We start from the raw sequence: 27,120 nt of genomic DNA, 5'->3' as shown, positions 1-27,120 counted from the left end.
GGTTACCCGCTGTTTTTATCCCCACGTCGATGCTTTCCCGGAAAGGAGAAGCTTTTTCTTTCGCTGATTCATCCTGGCGCGAAGTCGTATAGTAATGATAGATCATTTTCTATAAGTGGATTTATAATCCGTATTTCCCCTGTGAATTCTCTTTCGGAGATGAAAATAGAAGTCTCCGCGTCGCGCGATTACGACGTATATTTATCACGTGGTGGTTTCCAAACAAGAATTATACGGCACGTCAAAGCGTTTATTGCATCGATCTTTTTCTCTTAGACATATCTCGAGAGCAAATTACATTTCTATTAACATATAAGAGTGTGTCTAAATAAAAGTGGGAGAAATTTTAGGGGATGATTCTTTGTGGAAAATTAAGGAGGGTTTCTTATGTAAACGTATACTTATTTTATATCCCTTTCTGAGGAGTTACACGCGCGCACTTTTCTCAAAATTAATTTTTTTCTCAAATTTCAGACGAATTAAAAAGATGAAACTTATATTTATATTATCCATCAATAAAAAGGATATTTATTAATATTAAAAAAAATGTTTATATAAGAAGACCCTCTTATATTTTCAAAAATTGTTTCGCACTTAATCAGATACACCCTTGTATATCTACACGATTATTCGCAACACAGCGTGTCTGCGACTCTGATTCAGGACTTTCCCAGGTTTTTCCCTCGTAATCTGACTCCGCGTCGGCGTTAATTTGTCGCTGTTTCCATTCTCTAAACCGAATTCGACGATCCGAATTCCGGAGTCGGTCTGTGTGTGATGTTTGCGGATAAATCCTCGTCCTCCACCCCCGAACTAGATCTCTCGGTGTGTCCCTTTCGTCCTTCTCCCGCCGATTCTTCTCCTCTTCCTCTCTCGCAGCATCCTGCGCGCGCTAAATAATAAATACGAGAGGGTTCTTCGGGAATACCCCGAGGGTGCCATTAGCGGGGTACAGGCCCGCGCCCTCGGACTTACCCTCTCGCACACTTGGAGACCCTGTTCTCCCTCGCTCCCTGGCCTTCTTCGGCTTCCACGACCCGAAACGCGAGTCTAATACACTTAGAGACGAGACGCGCGGCGCGTCTATGGAAAAAGGGCGAGGGTCCTAGCGATCGCTTTATGGAGACAGCCGCAGCTTTCTTTTTTCCTTTCTCTCCTTCCTCTTCTCTCTCCTTTTTCGCCACTCGCCGGGCGGACGTCGAATCAATGACTGGCTTGAAATTTATGAAAAGGATCGAAAGATCATCCCGTTTTTTTAAAGATAATAACTGGAGGAGGATTCAAAAGGGTAGAATTGCGCTAATGTTTGCGATGGGATGTATTAATGGGCTCTTCTCATACAGCACACAAGTTTACAACAATATTGCAACAACATTGCAATATTGTACAATTATTATTAATATTTTTTGTGTAAATTTTATTTTCATAATATTTCTAAAATGTTGCTGCAACGTTGTATAAACTATATTGCAAATTCATGGCTATATAATATTTCTGCAATATTGCTATGCAATGTACAATATTGCAACAACATTGCAATATTGTACATTGCATAGCAATATTGCAGAAATATTATATAGGCATGAATTTGCAATATAGTTTATACAACGTTGCAGCAACATTTTAGAAATGTTATGGAAATAAAATTTACACAAAAAATATTAGGTAATATTACATAATATACATATATATTTTATTGCATTCTTGCTGCAATATTATAGAACAATATTTTTGAAAGCGAACATTTTACCGTTGCTGCAACCTTGCAGCAAGATTGTTGCAACATTTCACAATGTTTATGCAATGTTGTAATATTGCAATAAAATGTTGCCACAATGCTGTTGTAATCTTGTTGTGCTGTATGGGTTCGTATCTTGTTCCATACAGCACAACAAGATTGCAGCAGCATTGTGCTGCAACATTTTATTGCAATATTACAACATTGCATAAACATTGTGAAATGTTGCAGCAAGATTGCTGCAAGGTTGAGCAACGGTAAAATGTCCGCTTTCAAAAATATTGTTCTACAACTTTGCAGCAATAATACAATAAAATATATATGTAACATTACTATTAGATTATTAGAAATGTGCGAAATACATGATCAGACTGAATGTTCTGTATGTTCTAATATTTTTTGCGTGAATTTTATTTTCATAATATTTCTGAAATGTTGCTATACAACGTTGTTTAAACTATATTGCAATTTCATGCCTGTATAATATTTCTGCTATGCAATGTACAATATTGCAATGTTGTTGCAATATTGCTGCAAACTTGTGTGGGGTGTAATATAAATTATTACATAAAGAGTCTTCATGGTATGAGTCAATCAAATTCAAGTTAAACGGTCGGGATTTATCGCGGCTTGGAGGAGCAAAGACCGATGACTATCAGAGGAATAATGGAAAAAAAGGATAAATAATTCTCAATGAATTCCATTCATATCTCACCGCGCTATTTTTTGTTTACGATTAAATCGTTATATGCAACGGGTTCTTCCTGTTATCCGATATTTTTCACTCGTACGAGAATATCGTTTTGAAAGCAGTAATCACGATATTCGTTACATCGCGGTAGTCGGTTGAATTCCAAAATCCGGGAATCTGGCCTCGATTAAACCGCCGCTGCCATCGATCTCTCGATATCACGATAAAGAGGAATCGCCGGCGCTACCAAATAGAAAACTTTCAATCAGCGCAGAGACCTTTCCTTTTTTTTCGATCTTTTTGCTCCGGGCCAGATCAACTCCGAGAAATTCGATGCAAGGAAACATTGTGAAACGGCTCGCCCGTCTCCGGAAATCTGTACAGGACTTCCGGTAGATCTAATAGAGCTCACTTGGAAAACGTTCGCCGTTCGTTCTAACCGGTGAAACGGTTAATCGAGGCCATTGCGGACAGCAGGGGTTCTCAAATCCTCTCCTGTCAATCTGAATTTATGTACCGTACACGAAATCAGGGTTTCAAATTACCAAACTTCTTCGATTCTCACTCGTTATTGACATATCTGATACGCAGTATTTTTGAGTTTGCAATATCGATCAGTAATATTTAAATATTTTTGAAAAAACTATTTGTGTGAGATTTTTTTTGAATGAAAAAAAATAATTGTGTAAGAAAATCAGGTCCTTCAAATACACATATATAATGTATAAAATAATCGACACTTAATATTGATTAAAAACATGGTATATAAATTGCTTTTCCCTTTGTAGGAAGTTTAATATTTCATCATATTTTTTCAACGTTACCAGTTGTGATAAATTAATTTGCTGACAAAAAGCACATCGATATCTTATTTCATACATGAAAATTTCGTAACAGTTCTTCATGTGCTCGCACTTGCTCCTAATCCAAAGCGCATTCAAACTGCAATTGCGGGAGACGCAGTAGTATAGACCTGGAAACTCGAGGCGGCGCGAGGGGTAAGTATCAATAATTGAGCACCATGGGGGTGACTTCGCTCGGCCATTTAGCGGTCGAACGAGGGGGACGATCCGCGGCGGGTGCTTATGGTACGGGGATATCGGTGGATGTATCGCACGGCGAGGCCTGCTATCGACATGTCGACGATGCCAGACCGGAGCTGTATATTCTACGATATAGGAAACTAGCCTAGCCGCGATCATGATACGCGAAAATACCATCTGTCATTCGGGGATGCGTGCCGGGTCCCAGCTTTCCCTCCCACCGGGATTTTCAACCCCCTTCCCTCCCTGTCACCCGCTACCCCGATCGCTCCTCCATTCGTGGTCGTCGATTTTTTTTTTTCACGTTCACTGGACGACCTCCTCCGAGGTTAACGAATTATGACAGAATGATAAGTATAGAGAAAAAAATTCATGAAAAATCACTGACCTATATCTGTCTACTTTATATATTATTTGTACCTTATTTTTATGAGCGTCCGTTGGATCTTTTCCACAAGGAGGCGTGATTACAATTTTTTCCGATTTTTTATTTTCAATTATTTTATTTTAAAAGTACATAAATAAATTTCAATCGATTTATTCACAAGGAGAACAAATGCTTCATTATTTTACCGATTCCAAGACGGAGCAAATCTATCTAAAATCATCATCTAAATTATCCAAAACCATTAAACCCATACATTCTTCATGATGAATTTACTGCTGTTTGTCGAATTTTCCGCTGACCTGTTTATTAGCAGAGCGAATTAGCGCGATCCACTTTGGTGACACATAATAGATAATTGCGTTTGGAATATATATGTCGGCTAGCTTACGCGCTAGAGTTGGATACCATTAACTTTCCGGGAAATGTTTTCTTAAATAACGTGACCGTAAGACCCAGTTAATCCGGATTCCGGAACAATGCGGGATTTGAAACAATTGGCTGCAAACGAACGAGTATCGAGGGACCAGGTCGCTGCCCGGCAGCCGTGAATAATCATGACCCATAGTCGGATTCACTTTCCAATTAAAGGTCCCGATTTGCATTCGACTCCAATGCCGTTGATCGGAACGCGCGACCGAACTGGAAAGGGTCGACGACCGGCCACGCCATCGAAAGTAGCGAATAACGAGAATGGCGATAAATCGATCGAACGTGTCAAACAATATGTCCTTATCGTGGCTCGAATATACCGAATATTGCCGGGCGATATTGCGAGCGCAGATCGTACTTACATCTCGGTTAACAAAAGGGGGATGATGGATATCGCTGAGTCATTATCATCAACTCGGTGTTTTTATAATACGTATTTGTAGGTAAACATTTCAATTTTTAAATAGAAATATTAAATATAGTTGGGAATATATTCATCACAAATTATTCGTCTCTCTTTCTCGATGCTTTATTTAAATTATTTTGTTCAGTGCTAATTAGCATTGTGTTGCTTGTCCAGCTTGTGGTGCTAATCCAATAATATTATTTGAAAATTAATTTTAATTATTTGAGTTCAACATATTATAAAGTTATATGATTACTTTTTGCCATTTCGCTTTTTTGATAATAATTTAAAAAAAATATATATGTATATATAGAACAATTTCGTGAATAAAAAAAATAATCGCATTATTATCTAATAGAAAAAATTAAGAAAATGATGAATGATCTTTCATCCTAAAGACAAATTATATAAACGTATTTGTAGATAAACATCAATTTTTAAATAGAAATATAAAATATAGTTGGGAATATATTCATCACAAATTATTCGTCTCTCTTTCTCGATGCTTTATTTAAATTATTTTGTTCAGTGCTAATTAGCATTGTTGCTTGACTAACATGTTATCTTCATTATTTCATATAATCCAATAATATTATTTGAAAATTAATTTTAATTATTTGAGTTCAACATATTATAAAGTTATATGATTACTTTTTGCCATTTCACTTTTTTGATAATAATAAAAAAAAAAAAATATATATATATATATATATAGAACAATTTCGTGAATAAAAAAAATAATCGCATTATTATCTAATAGAAAAAATAAAGAAAATGATGAATGATCTTTCAGCCTAAAGACAAATTATATAATTGCAAAATTGGACTTTGACATAGCGTCTCGCCTTCGCGTTTTAACCCCTATTGGTGACCCAGACCGCAGTGCGAAGGTCTTGGGCGCACAAAGAGCCTAATGTTATGTAAAAATATCCATGGCGCCCGGTGTATATATTAATGCCGAAGAAGAGCGAAGACGCGCGGAAGAAAAGAGACATCGAACCACGAGCAGATGTTCCGGCCGAAATATCTAAATAAATCCAGCCCGCCCTTAAAATCCCAGAGTCGAATAAGTAATAACATCCACGGCTGTGTCCCATCCTTTCTCCATCTTTCTCTCTCTCTCTTTCTTTTTCGTCTGCCCTGCCTGTTTCGCCTGCATAAGCGAGCACGTCCGATTTCGAGACTTTAATTGGCCGGAGGGAATTCCGCCGCGTGGCCTTACTTTACGAGGAAACTTTCGAGATATTTTGAGCCAGGAAGGGAACGCGCTGCATACACGCTCTTTTTCCGGTTACATGATAAGTCGGCGAGATTGAGTCAGCATAGAGCGACCGCGCGCGCTTTTCAAAGATTTGACTTTTATCACGCGAATGCATACGGGACGCTACACTTTATGAAAGTCCTTGCGGCAACATACACTACGTTTGCGTACATCTTTTATTTTCTTTATGTTTCATCGGATTTTTATATACTTTACATCTTAAATTATTATAATCTATTCATTTAAGAATTACATAAAATTAAGATGTCTTAATTATTTTATTTCATTGATTATAGAGAAAATTCCGGATGCGAATAAATTAAATCTAGCTGAATGGAAATAAAAATAATGCAATTATGGGCGAGAGAAGAAATATAGTTTCTTCCTTTTTACTATATATTCTTAGCTTAAAAAATTCTTAATATTTTTTTCGTTATAATTCATAGCGATTTACTCGTAATTTATACTTGCGTACAGTTTTTATTTTCTTTACATTTCATCAAATTTTTATATACTTTACACCTTGAATTATTATAATCTATTCATTTAAGAATTATATAAAATTAGGATAGTGTCTTAATTATTTTATTTTATTGATTTTAGAGTAAATTCCAAATAAATTAAATCTAGCTAGATGAAGATATAAAAATAATGCTATTATAGGCAAGAGGAAAAATATAGTTTCTTCCTTTTTACTATTCTTAGCTTAAAAAATTCTTAATATTTTTTTCGTTATAATTCATAGCGAATTACTCGTAATTTATACTTGCGTACAGTTTTTATTTTCTTTATATTTCGTCGGATTTTTATATACTTTACACCTTGAATTATTATAATCTATTCATTTAAGAATTATATAAAATTAGGATAGTGTCTTAATTATTTTATTTTATTGATTTTAGAGTAAATTCCAAATAAATTAAATCTAGCTAGATGAAGATATAAAAATAATGCTATTATAGGCAAGAGAAAAAATATAGTTTTTTTCCTTTTTACTATTCGTAGCTTAAAAAAATCCTAACAAATTTTCGTGATAATTCATAGCTAATTACTCGTAATTTAATAATGGATCAAGATGCAACGTTCACGTGTCAAAGTCTCTCAACTTTTGACACGATCTAGTTGATCAAATTATTGGAAGGCAGCGCCATTAACTGCACTGCAGCGGTGGTCTTTGCATAGGTGGATTAACGCGAACGGCGGCGCAAACACGCGACGACACCGAGTTCATCCCGGGCCGAGCTAGGACGATTTACGAGGTTTCACAGGCTTGTCTGGCCGTAGATACGGCGAATGTGTCAATTACGATAACGCGCATCGACGATTTATCTGATTTATCCGATGAAATTATTTAGACGCTCATTGGCAATTATCGCGTCGCAATATTCAACCCGCGATTCAAAGCGCATAACGCGCTATGAAGCCATGTTGCAAAATATTCTTTTCCACACTCCACTTTGTCGCGGTTCTTAAGGGGCACACAGTTGAAAAATTTCTGTTAAATTTGACAGATGTCACACGTCCCAAACGGTCCACAGAAATTTTTCTGTTAATTTAATATAATATGGATATGTTCAATGGGGACACAAATGTTGTGTTAATATTTTAACACAAAAGATATGCAAAACTTCAAATAATTTGAAATAAATTTTGTGTAAAATTAACATAATTTTAATGTAAAAATTAACAAAAAATATGTTAATTTTAGATTTTTTATCATCCCCACTTGAATTATAAAATAAAAAATCAATATTTTTTTCTGTAAATTTTAACAGAAAAATCTTGTCACACATTGTGTTATTTTTACATTTTTTTCAGTTCTTTTAATAATTTAACATTAAGTTTAATCAACAGAATAGTAAATATGTTAAATATTTAACACAAAAATTTTAACGGGAACCGTTTTTAACAAGATAACACAAATTGTTCTACTGTGTAATGCCACTCTAGCGCCCGAAAAAACAGCCTAATTTTGATAATTTTTTGAAAATATATAGTGAATGGAATACAAAATCTGTTTAAAAACTCTTATTGTACATACTTCTTTAAAGTGTATTCACAAATTTTTTTCCAATTTTCTTTACAAAAAGATGGCGCCAGAATTCAGCAAAGAAAGCCTCTTCTTACGGATAATGTTGCGCGGCCGGAAAGATTTCTTCTGCAATTTTTGATCTAAAATAAAAGACCAAATATTTTTCAGTTTTATATAAGATTAATTTATATTTTGTTATAAACTTCTTTTCTTATAAACAAATTTTTATGTATAATTTTTCACCTAAAAATCAAACTTTTTGTTCAAACGTGCATCATTACAAAAAACGGTATTTTTTAATTTCCGTACGTACTTCTTAAGTTAATCTTATATAAAACTAAAAAATATTTGGTCTTTTATTTTACGTCAAAAATTGCAGAAGACAATAAGAGCCTTTAAACAGATTTTGTATTCCATTTACTATAAAATTGTCAAAATTAAGCTATTTTTCGGGTCATTATCCCTTAAATTCGATTTTTCCCCATATTATATCACATCTTTTTAATTCCAAAAAATTATGCGCGCCAAAAAATAAAATTTTTTGATCACTCTTTCAATTTAGTTCCATTACCCTCCCTCGTTTCTTGTGTATACTTTGTCTTGTCGAAGCTAAAATAATCTTTGCCACTCGCAAGAGTCGGTTCGCCCGCTTGCATGAGAAACTTTTCGGTCTTGCTTGCTAAATTATCCGCCGGAAAATCGACGGCTTCTCCCGAGGTTTTCAACCTATTCCGTCGATTCGAGTCGCGAATCTCCTCTTTAAAGGGGCCGTACTCGAGATATCGATACGCGTCACCGTCTCTCCTGGGAATATTCGGGACAAAGTGAAAGGTTGGCGAGTCCACGTAATAATATCGATGCGGCCAGACAGATAATCGCGGAGCAGCTTTGTTGTAGATCGGTCGATCGTCGAGTTTTGAATCGTTGCGAGATCGTGATCTTCCGCGGAGTTTGCGATTATAATTTTTCAGCTCGAGAGGCGTCCTAAATTCCACAACGTTGTTCCTCGGTCGAGATAGTTTTCGAACTTTGAGAAAAATTGGCTCCACTCGTAAATCTTTCGATTTCGCTGTCTCGGACGCTTGCTTCATTTCCGAACGAATTCTGCGCAAAAAACTATCCTTGTCGATTATTCTCGATTCAGGAAAGACATTAAATCTTCTTCCGCGACGTCTCGAACGTAAATATTTGTCGCTGTTTAAATAAACATTCGGTTCAATTTCGAAATTTCTGATATTATTATTTAATATTATTCGATTCGGCATATTTTCCCTTTCTATTAAACGCGATAAAACATGATCGTCATAATGCGGCGAACTTCTTATTACCGGCAGCAACTTCCATTCGATGACGTCACTCGACCATTTATTACTTCTTAATCTTGGATGCTCCAAATTATTCTCGAGATCTAGGTCATCCGGTACGTCTAACTTGGCTACATATTTCTCCCTTAATTTATTTCCAGATAGATTATCATCATCTTCGTAAAACAAGTCGATCATCCTCCAATAATCCTCGACGCCGTAAAATCCCGCATCAAGTCCCTGTCGCAGATTTTTCAGCTCGATTTCGGGATCCGTTTCCGCGCTTCGATAGTTTGTCGCTCGATTTAATTTTACAGCGTTATCATCCGCTACTTTTTCCGCCGCCGAAACTTTCCGTCGTTCCTCCGAGACCCCAATTTCGCTCGTCAAGTTTACGAAGCCCGGACTTCCGTTCGCGCTGTCAATTTTTGTCTCGCGATTTATGGCGCAAAGTTTTCCCTTAACCTGGTTATTGGCTGCCGCGTTTATCACTAACTTTTCTCCCGCAGTCGCTGTATCAGTCCTGTGGTCCGCGAAAACATTGATCCTGCGCTCGGCCGATCTCAACTTATCGTTCGCGTCGTTATCCCTCGAAATTTTTCCGGACTCGCCACTTTTGACAGCTGACGTTCCGCGAATGATGACGCCTTCTCGCTTCGCTCTGGAACCCGTCTCATCGATCGGCTTATGTTTATCTCCATCCGTCAATTTCCTCATGTCCTTGCCGAACGCCACTTCCGCCAGTTGTTCCTCGTTCTCCTTCCGCCAGGCTTCCCGCTTGTTCAGCAGTATCACTTCGTCCTCCAAGCGATTCTTCCCCTTTATTGACGACGGATCCAGCGTCCTGTCATCTTCGGTCGTCAGGTTTTTCTTATCGGCCGATTCCCGTTTCCTCTTCCCTGTCAATTTTGCATCGAGCTGATCGAACGAATCGTAAATCGTCGGCTCCTCGTAACCTAAATAGAGGGAAGTCCTTTCTCCGTGACTCGCGCGCTTCTGTCGCGACTTCTCCGGAAATGGTCTCGCGCGACTTTGGTGCTTCCGGTGCTTTCGCTTCGCTTTCCCGTAATTTTCGTCCTTTTTATGATTACGGAACTTTTGCGCTTTGCGATGTCGCTTCGATGGGATTTCGAGGCTGCGCGTTTCTCTGCGACCTAGAAATTTATATAAGTATATACATATAACAGAGGAATCAATTTTTCATTAGTTCTTAAAAAAATATATACATGAAGAGCAAAAATGCGAACATATTAATAAATTATTAATTAGATGCGACCTAGAAATTTATATAAGTATATATAACAGAGAAATATAAATTTTTCATTAGTTCTTCGGAAAAAATATATAAAGAACAAAAATGCGAACATATTAGTAAATTATTAATTAGATGCAAAATTTATATAAGTATATATATATAACAGAGAAATATAAATTTTTTATTAGTTCTTCGGAAAAAATATATAAAGAACAAAAATGCGAACATATTAGTAAATTATTAATTAGATGCGAAATTTATATAAGTATATATAACAGAGAAATATAAATTTTTCATTAGTTCTTCGGAAAAAATATATAAAGAACAAAAATGCGAACATATTAGTAAATTATTAATTAGATGTGAAATTTATATAAGTATATATATAACAGAGAAATATAAATTTTTCATTAGTTTTTCGGAAAAAATATATACAGAACAAAAATGCGAACATATTAGTAAATTATTAATTAGATGCGAAATTTATATAAGTATATATATAACAGAGAAATATAAATTTTTATTAGTTCTTCGGAACAAATATATGAAGAGTAAAAATGCGAATATATTACTAAATTACTAAACGAAATATAGTTTGAGCGCGCGAATATCAGAAAAAATAATATGCGAAATAATCGCCGAGCGGATATTCTGCCGCACAATTTTTGGACGAGATATTACGCGGGTATAATTAACTCAATTTTAAAAGTTTAGCCGAGGCAGTCACGGTTTTTTTTTTATTTTTATCGATTCGACGCGAAAATAGTTTATCGCCATGGTATTTAGACCGTAAATATTTCCGATATAACCAATTTTCCAATACTGATAGTTGAAGAAACATAGTTTGTTTATTGCATTTCTAGCGAAATTTTAATGTTCAATCTTAAATGCAAAGAGGTAATCGGTTGTATTATTTTTAAAAGGCATTCTACCATTGATAAATATATGTCGAGAGACACGACGTACCATCGTGATGCTGTCTATCTGTCACTTTGGCTGCGTTGTTGAATCGAAAAAAATTATGCGTATTGATTGGCGAAAAGAATGCATCTTTTGTCATCGAATAGCTTGCATTAGTGACATTGGGCATTGCACTCTGATATTGTAGAATATTTCCGATTCCAGCTCTAGCTGCTCGAATGGAAGCAAACTTTTCTTGCTTTTCTCGCTCTTCGATATATCTCAGAAGTAAATTTAACTGCCGAATCTAAGAATTGTAAATTTTTTTATAATATATTTTTTTATTATTTTGCTAATTCTTTTTGTTTCATAAAAACTTGGTCACTATTCTTAATTAAATATTATAGAATTTAATCAACAAGTAATTATATCTCAGGTATTTAATAAAATCTCACCAAATACTCGTGGACTTCTTGGACTTTTGTTTTTTCTTTTGCTGTCAAAGCGTTATATTCCTTTACTAGAGTATTCAATACTTTCACTTTTTTCTGTAACTCGTTAATATCTGCGGTCTCGGAAGTATTGGCAAATAAAAATTTGCGTTTCCAATCCTGCTCCGGAATTATTTTTGCATGGATCAATGGCAACGATGGTACCTAGTTTAAAAATAAATATGTATTAATCAAGAAAAATGTGATATGATTATAATAAATATTTCAAAATTATGGGATACTTCTTCGAACGGTTCACTCTCTCGATCTATTTCCAGCATCCATCCCAAAAATTCTCGCATATCTGACGATAAGGAAACGCAAGTTTTTCTCTGGACTTCGTTCAGAATTAATCTACCAAGGAGTTCCATAATTCTCTTCATCGTTGTTTCCGTCTGATTTGTCTAAATTGCATTAATTTAGAAAATACAATAAATTAAAATTCTAATTTTTTTCAAAAAATACAATCAAAACTTCTATAATTAAATAATAGCGATTACTCCATCCGCGTCAGGTCCTTGCCGATAAATATTACTCGCTGCAACCACATGTTCAGTTTTATAATTACGTTGAAGTCCAGGACCAAAGACGTTCTTCAATTGATCATTATTTTGAATCTGTACGACATGAGTGCTAATTATTATTAATTGAATTTTGGAATAAAAAATGTAAATAACTGCACACGTCAAACAATTTTTTGTCTTTACAAATACACTGATAAAAAATTGTTTTAACTTGACTAAATTTTTCAACTAAAATATTATTTTATTATTTGAATATATATATTTGTATTTAACAGGGTGTCTAGCGGTCAGGGAAATCGGGAAAACTGGGCATTGTCAGGGAATTTTATAAATCTGGAATTGTCAGGAAATTTTATTATTTATCTGGATTTTTTCACATTATTCTATATTTGTCTCAATAATTTAAATTTTTTATTAAATAATAATAAACTTTTCCTTTACTCCCAGCTTGCCAATTTTCTGTGTTGTTAAAAATCGATTCATCTACAGCGTGTTCGTTAATTTATATTTTCATCGTCGTGTTATTTTATTTCAATGTGTTTGATAGAGACAAAACTAAAAAATCTGATGTAATATAAATAAAAAAGGTGATTATTTAAATAGTTTATAGTGACATGTTTGTTTCGATTCTCGTACATAATGCAGATTGTATAATTGATTAAAATTTTTGTTTTAACTTCCGAACCTTTTATTTAACATATAATTGATCTATCATATAGATATATGCAAATTATATATTTGGAAAAAATAATACTAAAAAGTCAGGGAAAAAATTAATTTCTGGTTTTGGAAAATCTGAAAAAGTCAGGGAATTTTTTCATTAAATCTGCTGGACACCCTGTTTAAGTCAAAGAAACATTTTGTTATATTCAATTTTAGTATTTTTACGTGTTCGATTAACAAAATAATATTTATTTAATATATTTGTTTTTCTAACGGAATGAGAATTTAATTATTTAATTATCAATAAATCTTTAGATCTTATTTAATTTTACTCGTTCAGTTCGCCTACAATATTTACCTTTTTTTAATTTTGTCAAAATAATATTTAGTTAAAGGCTTTAGTCAAGTTAACAGATTTTTTGTATGTCGCGCGCAACACATTCTTCACTCGCCATTTTGTTACATTTATTATGTTATATTCAATTTTACTATTTTTACGTGTTTGATTAACAAAATAATATTTATTTAATATATTTGTTTCTCTAACGGAATGAGAATTTAATTATTTAATTATCAATAAATCTTTAGATCTTATTTAATTTTGCTCGTTCAGTTCGCCTACAATATTTACCTTTTTTTAATTTTGTCAAAATAATATTTAGTTAAAGGCTTTAGTCAAGTTAACAGATTTTTTATATGTCGCGCGCAACACATTCTTCACTCGCCATTTTGTTACATTTATTATGTTATATTCAATTTTACTATTTTTACGTGTTCGATTAACAAAATAATATTTATTTAATATATTTGTTTTTCTAACGGAATGAGAATTTAATTATTTAATTATCAATAAATCTTTAGATCTTATTTAATTTTGCTCGTTCAGTTCGCCTACAATATTTACCTTTTTTTAATTTTGTCAAAATAATATTTAGTTAAAGGCTTTAGTCAAGTTAACAGATTTTTTGTATGTCGCGCGCAACACATTCTTCACTCGCCATTTTTTTACATTTATTATGTTATATTCAATTTTAGTATTTTTACGTGTTCGATTAACAAAATAATATTTATTTAATATATTTGTTTTTTTAACGGAATGAGAATTTAATTATTTAATTATCAATAAATCTTTAGATCTTATTTAATTTTGCTCGTTCAGTTCGCCTACAATATTTACCTTTTTTTAATTTTGTCAAAATAATATTTAGTTAAAGACTTTAGTCAAGTTAACAGATTTTTTGTATATCGCGCGCAACACATTCTTTACTTGCCATTTTGTTACATTTATTATGTTATATTCAATTTTACTATTTTTACGTGTTTGATTAACAAAATAATATTTATTTAATATATTTGTTTCTCTAACGAAAAATGAGAATTTAATTATTTAATTATTAATAAATCTTTAGATCTTATTTAATTTTGCTCGTTCAGTTCGCCTACAATAATTACCTTTTTTTAATTTTGTCAAAATAATATTTAGTTAAAGGCTTTAGTCAAGTTAACAGATTTTTTGTATATCGCGCGCAACACATTCTTCACTCGCCTGTTCGAATATCCGTTCGACGATTTTTCCAGCTAGCTCGCCGCGAAGAGCGACGTCCATCTGCGACTCGTCGTCGACGTTGTCGGCTGCGAGGAGCAGCGTAATTTCCTTTCTTCGTGCGTCGCTCTTTTCCGGCTTCACTGTCTGAAAAATCATCTTTAATTCTTTTCTCTCTTATAATCCCGATCTACTCCTACGCGCCGATCGCCGATCGCCCTTTCACTCACACTCCGATCCTCCGCGTTCTCGTAAAGCACTTTTTCACTCGGCACTTTTGACTCCTCATTCACCTCCGCACGACGCAGACTTTGCTCGGCCGTCTTACTCTTCTGGATCCTGCCGCGTTTTCCGGCCGAAGGAGACGCTTTGCTCTTCTTCTTCGGCTTTAAATCTCGATTAGCATTTCTCGATACGTCGGATCGATGCGTCTTCTGATGTCTTCTGTTTCCACTCGAAGACGAATGTGAACTGTTCTTCCTTGCGTTCTTCTTCTGCGAAGAAGATTGCTGGGTTTTCATTTTTTTCCCAGATTTCGCCTTCTTTCTCGAATTGATCCGAGGAGTCTGCGAGTATCGCTCCAAGTTTTGTACGTCGTCATTCCAATTTGTGGTCGCGTATTCGTCGTATACACTGTCGGATTGATCCCCGAGAATATTCGGAAGCTGAAAGCGATCGCTCAGACTTTTGTCCGCCTCGTCGGAATCGTCTAGATTCTCGTCTACGTCGTCGTAAAACGTGCGATACGAAGCAGCAGCTCTTCTGATTCTCGCTGCTTCGTTATTTACGTATTTTTGTTCGGCAGCTTCCAAGTCCTCGTCGCTGTCCACAATATTATTTGTATTTGTCAAAATCGGTTCTTGAATTTTTTTAACTTCAATTCTCCGCTCGGATGCATCGTCATGAACATCAAATAAATTGATCAAATCCGCGGATGTTTTATTGTACCAATTATGCGACATCGATGAATTGTCATGAAAGATTTGCGAGGAATTGTAAGATTTGGAATTTGTATTGCTTGCATTTGCCGTATCCTGATCGTGAGTTTCATTCGAGTCGGAAATTGTTTCGTCCACAGCCTTTAGTCCTCTGCCAAACCTAACTTTCACATTATCGTCGAAATCATCCTGCAAAGATTCCACAAACGACTCGACCAAGTCTTGCGAATTGATCGCCACTTGTTTTTGCGAATTTACATTTCGTTTCAGTACTTTACGCATCTCGGACTCGATGTACTTTCGATTCTCATACAGAGAACCGGAATTTGGATTGACCTCTGATCGTCCTGTCGTACTTTTTTCGGGGAATGGGTTATTTTCATCTTCTACAATCTATATATATATCGATATATTATTATATTTGTGATTGCAAGAAATTTATTATATTGTGACTAACGATAACCACATACGTACTTTAGATACTTTTGATTCTGTAGTAGTACTGACGGAAAATATATTTGGCGAATTTTTCGTCGTAGATTTACTCGGTTCGAGGCCATTTTTAAATATATCAGCTGTGACTTTAAGTGCGACATAATTGCTCGTTGCAGCACTATTCGAATCTGCAACTCAAATAAACATTTTATAAAAATTCACATATATTATATTATTTAATTTACGTTACATTATTTATATTATATAATTTCTTATATTATATATTATTTTATATATTTATAGATTTTATATATTATATATTATTTTTTATATTATTATATAATTTCTTATATTATATATATATTATTTTATATATTTATATATTTTATATATTATATATTATTTTTTATATTATTATATAATATTATATTATTATTATATGAAAAAGATTCACAAATACAGACCCGATTAAAATAAAAAAATAAATAAGAAATACTTGATGATCGCATTCAATATTTACTCGTCCAGGATGTATCGGTCGATGGAAAGCTTCTTTGCTCATTGTCGTGACTAAAGCCAAAGAGTCTATCGTTCGTTGGCTGTAATTGTACGAGATTTGTGTCAAGTTTATTATCCGATTCATAGCGTAGTCTTTGATCGCCCCTGAGACGAGGTCCGCTCTTTAATTCGCCATCTGTCCAATCATACACGTTCTTTAATTCCTCGTATAGAGACTCGACATTGTTCGGATGTCTTCGATCCTTCTCTTGATAATAATAATGGTCTTCTGGTCTATGTGAAGTAAACTATCAGACCATTTCAAGGCTCTCAAATACAAACATTCTTAACAAATAATATCAATAGATTTTATTTGTCAATTTTTCTCAATTAAAACAGTTGAATTTTTTAATACAATTAATTATATATAATTAGAGAAACAGATATAATTATATGTAATTAAAAAATATAATTAATTCAAAATAAACAATTTCTCTAAAAATTTATATTAATGATTGAATAAAATTTTCAATTTTTTTAAATGTTAATTTTATATACATATTCTATGATACAATTTAAAAGCAATGATACCGTTCGTTTTCAAAGTCTTCGTAGAAATCTGTCCAGGCGTCCAGTTCTCTGTTTTGCGTCATAAATTTGATAGGTTGAATATCTAACAAGATATTTTCGATAACATCAGGATTTACGTCTGCACGTGCATTAGATACGATATTCAAAGGTTCATTCGAACTAATTTTCTTTCTCTGATTGTCATTTAATATCAGTTCCGAATTCTTCGGCAATGCCATTCTGTTCTCAAATGATTGGTCCAACCTATTAGACGTCTATTTTTTGATCATTTGGATCAATAACATCACATTTTATGCATTTATATTTGAGACTACATTTATATTTAAAATAAAAAATATATTTAAAAATATATGTAGATTTCTCATTATTGACATATATATAAATTATTACCATTTTTAACTCGCAAATTAATTCAATTTACCATTTCGATTTCAAATCTGTCGATTTTTCTCGATAAACATTATTTGTAAAACCTTCGCCTCGATGAAGCTTTCCCGAGTTTTCCTCAGTCGACAATCTTCCTTTTCTGAACGCATTTTCGAAATTTGATTCCGACGTATCGGATAGTTTCTTATCTTGCTGACTATTTCTTGAAGTCTTACTCTTATGTTCGCCAAGATCGACGACGATTTGTTCCTTTGGCTCTTTGTGTTTTGCCTTCTTGCGTTTCTCCTTCATCATCGCCTCGAGGTTCTCGTTTTTCTTTTTTCCTAAATTACTTGGCGTATACGTTTTATCCGTAGCTGATCAAAATATTGACACACGAATTTGGATTAAGTTCACAAATGTTTATTACGACTTTCGTTATATTTTATTTATTTTAATTTTAGCTACTACATTTAATTTTATATGTTACATTTAATTTTATTTATTACATTTATATATTCTCTTACCACGTTTTATCTCCGATCTGTCATCTTTGATCGGGAGTTGATCGTCTTTATTTCGAATCCCCTGCTCGTTCATTGCATCGTTCTCCTCGTCATTATCATCGTAATCGTAATATTCAATCATGCCCAGCATACTGCGTCTTTTTCTCGTATAATCGGCATCCTTGCTCTTGTTCTTCCTTTCAAGCTTCTCTTTAATTAACATATCGACTGTGGCCTTCACAGGATCGATCCGTTGCCTCGATAAAGCTCGTCCTTCTCTTTCGCTTTCCATTGCTCCATCATTATCTGCGAATGCATTACATCACTTTTGCATTTGCGTTACTTTTGCTATAAAAATCTCATCAATTTATACCTTCCATTAAATCCTCTTCACCATCATTATAATCCCCTTTAACTCTTTCGACATTTTCATACTCTTCATTATTCCCTTGTTTTTCATCGTGATTTACCGCCACTTCGTTTTTCGCGACGTCCACATCCTCCGCCGCATTATTGGATTCAAGATCCTCAAAGGAATATGTAGATCGTTTGTAACGAGCCTGATGATTTGCGTCCGACGTCCGAGGATTAAAATTATTTCGCGACGTTTCAGAACTCACCTCAAAGTTATCGTCGCGTTTCACTCTAATTAAAACTTTTCCGGAATCCGCGGAATTAATCATTTCACTTTGCTGCCGATCCTCGTTCCGAAAGTTCCCGATACGATCGTCGATCGCGGAATTAAGAACCGATCCGGTCCTCTTTATCGTAGAATCGTCAGCCTCGGCGTCGCTCCACAATAATCTCCTCCGTAAATGATTATCGGATTCGCGAGGCCTCACCGTCACAGTTCCCTCCTTTACATTCATAGTCTCATTTCCGTTTGACCCGACAACACGAATATCGATTTCGGCGGCATCCGAATTTCCATTCGATTTATTTGCGCCGCCGTTCGTCGCGCTTACAGGCGGAACCATCTGTTGCTGCTTCCGCAAATCGTCGCCGGCGGTCATCGAAGCTAAATTCTCGAAGCCTATTCGATCTTTCGCTATTATCGATTCGCCGATCCCGGACGCGTTTGCGTTTCTCGCGACTTTCGCCGATCGCGCATCGATAACGAGATCAATCGAAAAGTCGGCCTTCCTCGCATTTGCATCCTCCGTCGACTCGTCGTCATTCGTTCTCGTTCGTTCCTGCATAGGGAAATTTGTTTTCTTGTTAAAAGAGAGTCCCCGTTGAAATTTTTGTGTTAAATATTTTACACAAGTCATGTGTGTTGTGTTAATTAAAACGATTAAAAAAGATGTAAAATAACACAATGTGCAACTATTTTTAATTTTACACAATGTATATATTCTGTTAAAATTTAGAGAAAAAATGTTGATTTTTTATTTTAAGTGGGGACGATAAAATCTAAAATTAACATATTTTATTTAGTTAATTTTTACCAGGGTTGGATAAGAACTAGTTAATTCGTTAAAAATTTTTAACTTTAACTTTAGTTATTTTTGACCTTAAACTTTTTAACTTTTTTCCCAACAATAAGTTAAATTTTTTAATATCTAAATACCTAATTATTTTTTTATAAGTTATAAAGATATTATTTATAAATTAAAAGTATTATTAATTTTTATGTTCATTTGTTATCAATTGTAATTACCAAAAAATATATTTCCGTATAAAAATCAAAATTATTTCTTTGTTATTTGTTAATATAAATTTTAAAGAATTAACAAACAAAATTCTAATTTAATATAAATATTTAAAAAAATTAACTTTTGATTTAACTCTTCAGTTAATTTAATCTTAATTTAACTTTAACGGAGTTATTTTTTTGTTTATGCAACTTTTAACTTAACTAAATTAATTTTATAAACAACTAACTTTAACTTGACCGAACCCTGATTATTTTTACATTAAAACTGTGTTAATTTTACGCAAAACTTATTTGAAATTATTTAAAGTTTTGCATTTATTTTGTGTCAAAATATTAACACAAAAATTTCTGTGGACCGTTTGTGGGACATCTGTTAAATTTCACACAAATGTTTTAACTGTGTGCAACAATCTTGCCTCTGCTTTCTGCATCTGATACGAACGTCCCCGAGGCTCAAAGACTCTGATCAGCTCGCGGTTTTTTCTTTGCGTTTTCCCGCTCATCTCGAACCTTTCTCTCTTCTCTCGGATTGTCTCGCGCTGAATTCGCCGCGATTCATTTGCCGTCGTGTCAAAACCGCGCGACGTATTTCCCTCGGGAGATCCCACTCCCGATTGTCCGTCATCCGTGCCGAGTCGCGATTTTTTCCACGCCGATAATTTTACCCAGTCGCTCTTCCCGTTTCCCACTTCGAACTTCCGAGGGTGATCGACGCCGCTGTCTGTTGAAAAATGTATCGGAGCCACGAATGTGTCCGAGACAGCAAAATTTTTTGGTATCTTCTCAGTTTGAGAATGTTGACCGAGTTTCTTCCAATTTATTCCCGGAACTTTATCTATACGTTCTGGCAAATGCGATGCGTTGTCGATGGAATAATTGTTTAAATTAGGCTCCGTAATTGAAGGATATCTCGATTCGGAAATATTCGCTTTGTCAGCTACTAATGATGAGGTAATCGTTAAATTAATAAAACAACGGTTTAAGAAAGATCCTTTGTCTAAGGAGGACTGCGAATCGGAAATGTTCATCTTATTTAAAGTCCTTTTTAAACTTCCTCCGTTATTAAGATAACCAGAATACAATCGTACGACTCCTTTGGTTTTTTGCATCTCGGTTACATTTCCAAGAGCGTCTTTAATTATCTCAGCTTTCCGATGACTTTTAGTTTCTGGAACATCCCTCTGATTATTTAAATCTGCGATAAAGCTCCTTCTATTACGTTTCGCGCGATCGTGTAATTCTTTCGAATTTCGTTCTCCAAGATATAATTCCCGAAACTTTGCTCCTTGAAATATACTCGAGTCACTTTCCTCTTCACTGCCTACATTTTTAGCTCTCTTAATCCTCCAGATCGTCTCTCCATACGGATGTTCGTCAAGATCTCTCTTGAAATCAAATATTTCGGCTGTCGATCTCGGATGGTTCCACGAACTAGATTCTTTCAAAAAAATTGATCATGATAAAGACAACACAATAAAATAATATTTATGCATTACCTTTCGAAAGCACATTTTCTTTCTTATTGCTTAGTGTCAACTTGTTTCTTAAATCTAACACAATCTTTTTCAAAGACTCCAACGTCAATGGTGTATTTTGAGATTTTTGGTTTTTAATTGGAGATTTTCGCAAAACCCTGAAATCGTCTGCACGTATTGGATCGTTTAACGATGCGATTTCTAATTGATTCCTCGTGTCATTGTCGACATGCAGCTTTTCTTCGTCTTTGCTCGAATCTAAGAGAGCAGATATCTTTCTCTGTGCCATTTGAAATTAAGTTAATAATTGTAACGTTTGAATCTCAATAATACCAGAATTAGCAAGAATTTCGCGAGCAGAGTTGTAATCACGAAGCCATGTTCCTTCGTCGTTAGTCACTTTGGGATTCTCATTAAAATTCGACCAGTCGCCCGAGGAATGAAGATCCCTCTTCCTTGTCCAATCTTTCAGTGGCTGATCGGCTATCGCTCCTCCTTCGTAGATACTTCTGTCTAACCTACACTCAAGAGTGAAACAAATTTTTTTCTATCCGTCGCGAAAGACATGTGCTGGCTGTTAGAATTTGTTGAACATGAAAAATTTAACGGCATAATTTTAATTTATTAATCATAAATTGTCAGTTCCATTATAGCCAATTTTATTAAATAATTAAAAAAATATATTTGAGAAAATAATATTATTTTGGCCCTAAAATATTTATCTTTATCATTTTATCACTTGTTTTAGTAATAGATATAGATATTTATATTAATTTTTTAAATCTATTACACAACATAATTGATTGATTAAACAGCTTTGATACTGTTTCATTACTTACGTGCCAGGATATCGATAGAGAATGTCGAAATCAGCGTCATCGGCCTCTCTCTTAAATGTCATGTCGTTATCCAGATAGACTCTCTGAGGGACGTCGCGAGTACTTTTCTCTCCGTATTTCTTCTTCTGCAGCATCCACATCCTTTCATAATTCCGATCGAAGCCTCTCTTGCCGCGTAACCTACTTCTATAATCGATATCAGTCGGCTCTAGAACATCCTCTGTGTTGACGGATACCGTAGAATGCCAGTTTGTATACGCCAGCGAACTGAACCAGAAATATCCGCGTTAAATTATTCAATATAAATCGAAACGTTTCTAAATAGCTGTCGAACGAAAATACAGACGATCGAGTTTATCGAGAATTTTCTTATCCCTTTGAAATATAGGTTTTCCTATATAAATTTAGTTTAAAAAATTCATTAAAATATCTTATATTTTATTTTTTATTCGTTGTCTTTTTTTCCCGCGCATTAAAGTGAAACAAGCTCTTACTCATCTGGCCGAGTCATACGATTAACACAACGCGTAGCGTGATCCATCCACTTCAAATCATCCTGCGCCTTCAGAACGTCCTCCAGAAATCTATTCAGAGCCGCGCTACTTCTCTCGTTGCTCCTCGTCGCGGATTTATTCGCGGTGCGATTTCGAATGTCAATCTGCGTTCGAACAATCTCAACGTTAAGATGATCCTAAACGTTCTTGAGAAGTCTGTGTTTTCCGTTCTGTTTTATCGACAAAATGTGAAGTTAGATAAACTATAAATCTATTTAGTGGGGCTATACGGATTGTTCTTTACCTAGAATTAGAACGCTTCGCCCTTTGTTAATATTAATAGAATTCAATCTGTATAGTCTCATATATCTTGATTCTTCGAATTCACAATTCTGTAAGATATATGAGACTATACAGATTGCAATAAGTCTTTTTTCTGTACAAATTAAAGTATTAATATTAACAAAGGGCGAAGCGTTCTAATTTTGGGTAAAAAACAATCCGTATAAATAGATTTATAGCTGAATCTAACCTCATATTTTGTCGATAAAACAGGAATAAAACTTAGGTTAGCTTTAGGATTCCCCTAAAGCGACTTTATCGATGGAAATCAATTTTTTTCACCATTAGCTGTATCCCGCGTGTATTTAAATGAAAATATCTCGGGAAGAGCGAGAAAATTAACGTCTTTTTTCTGTACAAATTAAAGTATTAATATTAACAAAAAGCAAAGCGTTCTAATTTTGGGTAAAAAACAATCCGTATAAATAGATTTATAGCTGAATCTAACCTCATATTTTGTCGATAAAACAGGAATAAAACTTAGGTTAGCTTTAGGATTCCCTAAAGCGACTTATCGATGGAAATCAATTTTTTCACCATTAGCTGTATCCGCGTGTATTTAAATAAAATATCTCGGGAGAGCGAGAAAATTAACGTCTTTTTTGTACAAATTAAAGTATTAATATTAACAAAAGCAAGCGTTCTAATTTGGGTAAAAAACAATCCGTATAAATAGATTTATAGCTGAATCTAACCTCATATTTTGTCGATAAACAGGAATAAAACTTAGGTTAGCTTTAGGATTCCCCTAAAGCGACTTTATCGATGGAAATCAATTTTTTTCACATTAGCTGTATCCGCGTGTATTTAAATGAAAATATCTCGGGAAGAGCGAGAAAATTAACGTCTTTTTTCTGTACAAATTAAAGTATTAATATTAACAAAGAGCAAAGCGTTCTAATTTTAGGGTAAAAAACAATCCGTATAAATAATTTATAGCTGAATCTAACCTCATATTTTGTCGATAAAACAGGAATAAAACTTAGGTTAGCTTTAGGATTCCCCTAAAGCGACTTTATCGATGGAAATCAATTTTTTCACCATTAGCTGTATCCCGCGTGTATTTAAATAAAAATATCTCGGGGAGAGCGAGAAAATTAACGCGTTGCATAAGGGGGTTTAACAGCGCGTATCCTGCAGCGGCATTCCTGTCGCGAAGACAGCGGAATGTCCTGTCACTGACAATTCCTTTCTGCCAAGCCCCCGCCGGCACGTTAGCACGTTATAATAATACCGGGCGTTCCGTATATATATATATTTATATATATATAACGCACCTCTCTCGTATATGTACCATTTCGCTCCCGTCCTTTTTCCGACGCGAGCCAAGACAATGGCTCTCTACATCCGGGTGCCGCGGGCGGGATACGCGGTGTTATTAAAAATTCACTCCCTTCCTCCTAGAGCGAACTGAAGTGGCCTCTGGCAATCTGCATCTCATTCCCGTCGGGGCCCTTGTGACATCAGGTGGCTGGCAGCTAGCCGCGCGGAGGAAGAGAGATGGGAAATATTTGAGCGTCGCGACGCAAGACGGACCCGCAGTTTTGCGGCGGGACGCGACGTCGCGGTTGGTTTTCGCCAAACAAAAAAAAGGAATCTTACACCCAATTACACGCGGCATTTAACTAAATAAAGACTCGCCGTCTTCCCTCTCATCTACGCGGCCTCCCTTTTAATTTCTCTCCCACCCCATCCCCTAAGCTCGGTGTACGGGACCTAGAATTCCTTTTATTAAACTGCCACGCGATAATGAATCGTTTTTGTTGGTTGAACGACGTTTAATTTTATTTTAGAATGCATAAGTGTTATATTACCGCATATTGTGAACGCGTATAAGGAGCAGTACGATCCAGTGGTATGATCGAAATATTTTTTCAGAAATATTATGAGTGTCTTTCTTCTTTTTTTATATAAAAGTTATATATATATTTATATTAATTTCTTGTGCATACATATATATTAATTTTATTTTGGAATAGCAATATTATATCATATGATCAAAATATTTTTTAAGAAACATTATAAGCATCTCCCTTTCTTTCATATATGTATAAGAATATATATATATTATTTCATATATAATTTAATTTAATTTAATTTTTATTTTATTTTATTTTAAAATAGCAATATAATAATATAATCAAAATATTTTTTAAGAAACATTAGGAGCGTCTCTCTTTTTTTCATGTATAGAAATTATGTATATCTTGTTTCTCATATAATTTAAAAATGCATAAGTATTTTATTACTGCATATTGTAAACGCATATAAAATAAGCGTTATGTTCTAGTAGTATGATGAAAATGTTTAAGAAACATAAGCGTCTTTCTTTTCATATATAAGAATTATATCTTATTTCTTATATATAATTCTTTCGGTGTTGTCTTAATAGCTCCAAATGTTCCTCAATTAACATCGCGATCCCACAAATTTTGCGAACGCCTTTTCGTGGGTTCTCCATCAATCGGCTTTCGCGGGAGTCGGGTAAACCAAAAGTACGGCGGGCATAATCAATCACAAAGCGTTTTCGGCCGCAATACGCGGCTGAAGAGAGGAACGATAGACGACAGTTCGCATAGTTCCGAAACGAGAACGGTAATATCGCTGGCCTTGGGGCGACCAACCCTTTGTCATTTTGTCATTCGATGTAAGAACCGAAAAGCGACGAGAGAGAGAGAGAGAGAAGCCCCGAGTCTCTCTCTGCGTGTCTCTCGCCGAAAGAAATTCACGCTTGAGATATTAAAACACTTTTGAAAACAGGCAGATCTGTCGTTTTTAGTCTGATGTCATTTCCGTTATCAATCACGTCCAATAATCGGTCTGTAAAATCTCGCCTCGAAGATACTTCTTTGAAATAATCAGGGTTGGGTAATAACTAGTTAATTAGTTAAAAGTTAATAACTTTTAACTTAGCTTAGTTAATTTAAAATGTATTAATTTTTAACTTCAATTAATTATTTTTGATCTTAAACTTATTAACTTTTTTTCTAAGTTAAATTTTTTAATCTCTGAATATCATTATTTTTAAATTAAAGTATTATTAATTTTTATGTTCATTTGTCATCAATTGTAATTACTAAAAAATATATTTCTATATAAAAATCAAAATTTCTTTGTTATTATATATTTTAAAAGAATCAACAAACAAAATTCCAATTTAACATAAATAATATTTTTAAAAATTAACTTTTATCTTAAGTTAATTTTTGGTTCATAAAACTTTTAACTTAACTAAATTAATTTTAGAAGCAACTAACTTTAACTTAACTTAGTTTTAAAAAATCATTAACTTACCCAACCCTGGAAATAATTAAAGATGTATCATCCTCGAAATAGAAATGAACGATTCTGAATTAATTGATATATCAAAATTGTTTCAATTTACATACGTGTATTTCTAATTTTGCTTTATTATTTCCACGTTGCTGCGAAGAGACGGTCGATTCTTTCCAATTTCCAATCGAGTCAGATTTCTTCTTCGTGTGCGTCATTTCGTTGCGATTATTTATTTCCGCCGAGTTCAAAGTAGGAATGATGACAAGCATGACGTAGAGCAGAAAGCACATTCGAAGATAGAATAATGAGGGAAAGGACGATCTGGCTATTCGTTTCATGCTGTAAAAAAATTAAAAATTAATATAAATATAATTAATCTAAATTAAATATAATTAATACTAATATCAATAAATTAATATGTTGTTGCAAAATTATCTTAAGTATTAAATGCTTCATTTTCAATATAATAGGATCTATAATATTTATATTAAGAAAGCTTTTAATATCTTATCTCATTAATATATTAATTATGCAATTTAATTTTAATCATATAGTCATGTAAAAAAATAATTGGTAACTTAAACGAAGAGAGGAGAGATATTGGCGATCGATCGTTCGACGATTTGCACGAGTCGAAGAAATGGAGCAAGTTGAATTCAATTTAGTGAGCTCGCGCGAGAAAGAGAGAGAGTGAGAGGGAAAGAGAGTTCGTCACTTCATAAATCGCGGAATTGCGCACGCGTATATGTATGTGGAGTATGTAACGGGCTATTAAGTCCCGATCCTCGGGAAGACATTAATTTCACGGCCGCGCATAACTTTCCTGTCACAATTTGCATTCGGACCTGGACCTCTCTCCTTGGAGCGCGCGGCGGGAAATTAAAAACGTCCGATCGTAAAGCCTCGAAAAAGAGGTAAAATATCACCGTCCTTCGCATTCTGAATCGTAATCAGCCGCGAGAGAACTCCGCGTCTCGTTCGAACCCCCTTTGTCCGCGACGAGGAAAATTCTTCTTGTAATCGGAAAATTCGGCC

General features: G+C 34.4%; 1 protein-coding gene across 1 annotated transcript; it reads right to left on the bottom strand.

The window, feature by feature from the left end:
- Positions 1-8,435: 8,435 nt before the first annotated feature.
- Positions 8,436-26,423, bottom strand: LOC114941734 (uncharacterized). The gene is made up of 19 exons (XM_085487090.1): positions 26,217-26,423; positions 22,468-22,631; positions 21,974-22,240; positions 21,468-21,652; positions 21,156-21,380; positions 20,076-21,097; positions 18,376-19,276; positions 18,027-18,308; positions 17,552-17,873; positions 17,131-17,373; positions 16,562-16,833; positions 16,081-16,229; positions 14,899-15,999; positions 14,672-14,815; positions 12,439-12,555; positions 12,181-12,342; positions 11,903-12,103; positions 11,514-11,754; positions 8,436-10,446 (listed from the first exon to the last, which is right to left on the bottom strand). The coding sequence occupies exons 1-19, from the start codon at positions 26,421-26,423 to the stop codon at positions 8,534-8,536; spliced, it is 8,118 nt and encodes a 2,705-aa protein (XP_085343216.1). The 3' UTR covers positions 8,436-8,533.
- Between the last annotated feature and the right edge of the window lie 697 nt (positions 26,424-27,120).

This window comes from Nylanderia fulva, unplaced genomic scaffold (genome assembly GCF_048542155.1).
Source record: "Nylanderia fulva isolate GAGA-0341 unplaced genomic scaffold, ASM4854215v1 Scaffold5, whole genome shotgun sequence".
NCBI lineage: Eukaryota > Metazoa > Arthropoda > Insecta > Hymenoptera > Formicidae > Nylanderia > Nylanderia fulva.
This window is presented reverse-complemented; position numbering and strand designations above follow the sequence as displayed.

Coding starts and splice junctions, on each gene's coding strand:
- LOC114941734 (XM_085487090.1), bottom strand. CDS start 26,423: ATGAAACGAATAGCCAGATCGTCCTTTCCCTCATTATTCTATCTTCGA. Junction 22,241..22,467: donor CGTATGACTCGGCCAGATGA/GTAAGAGCTTGT, acceptor TTTCTGGTTCAG/TTCGCTGGCGTATACAAACT. Junction 21,381..21,467: donor CGAAATTCTTGCTAATTCTG/GTATTATTGAGA, acceptor ATTCGAGCAAAG/ACGAAGAAAAGCTGCATGTC.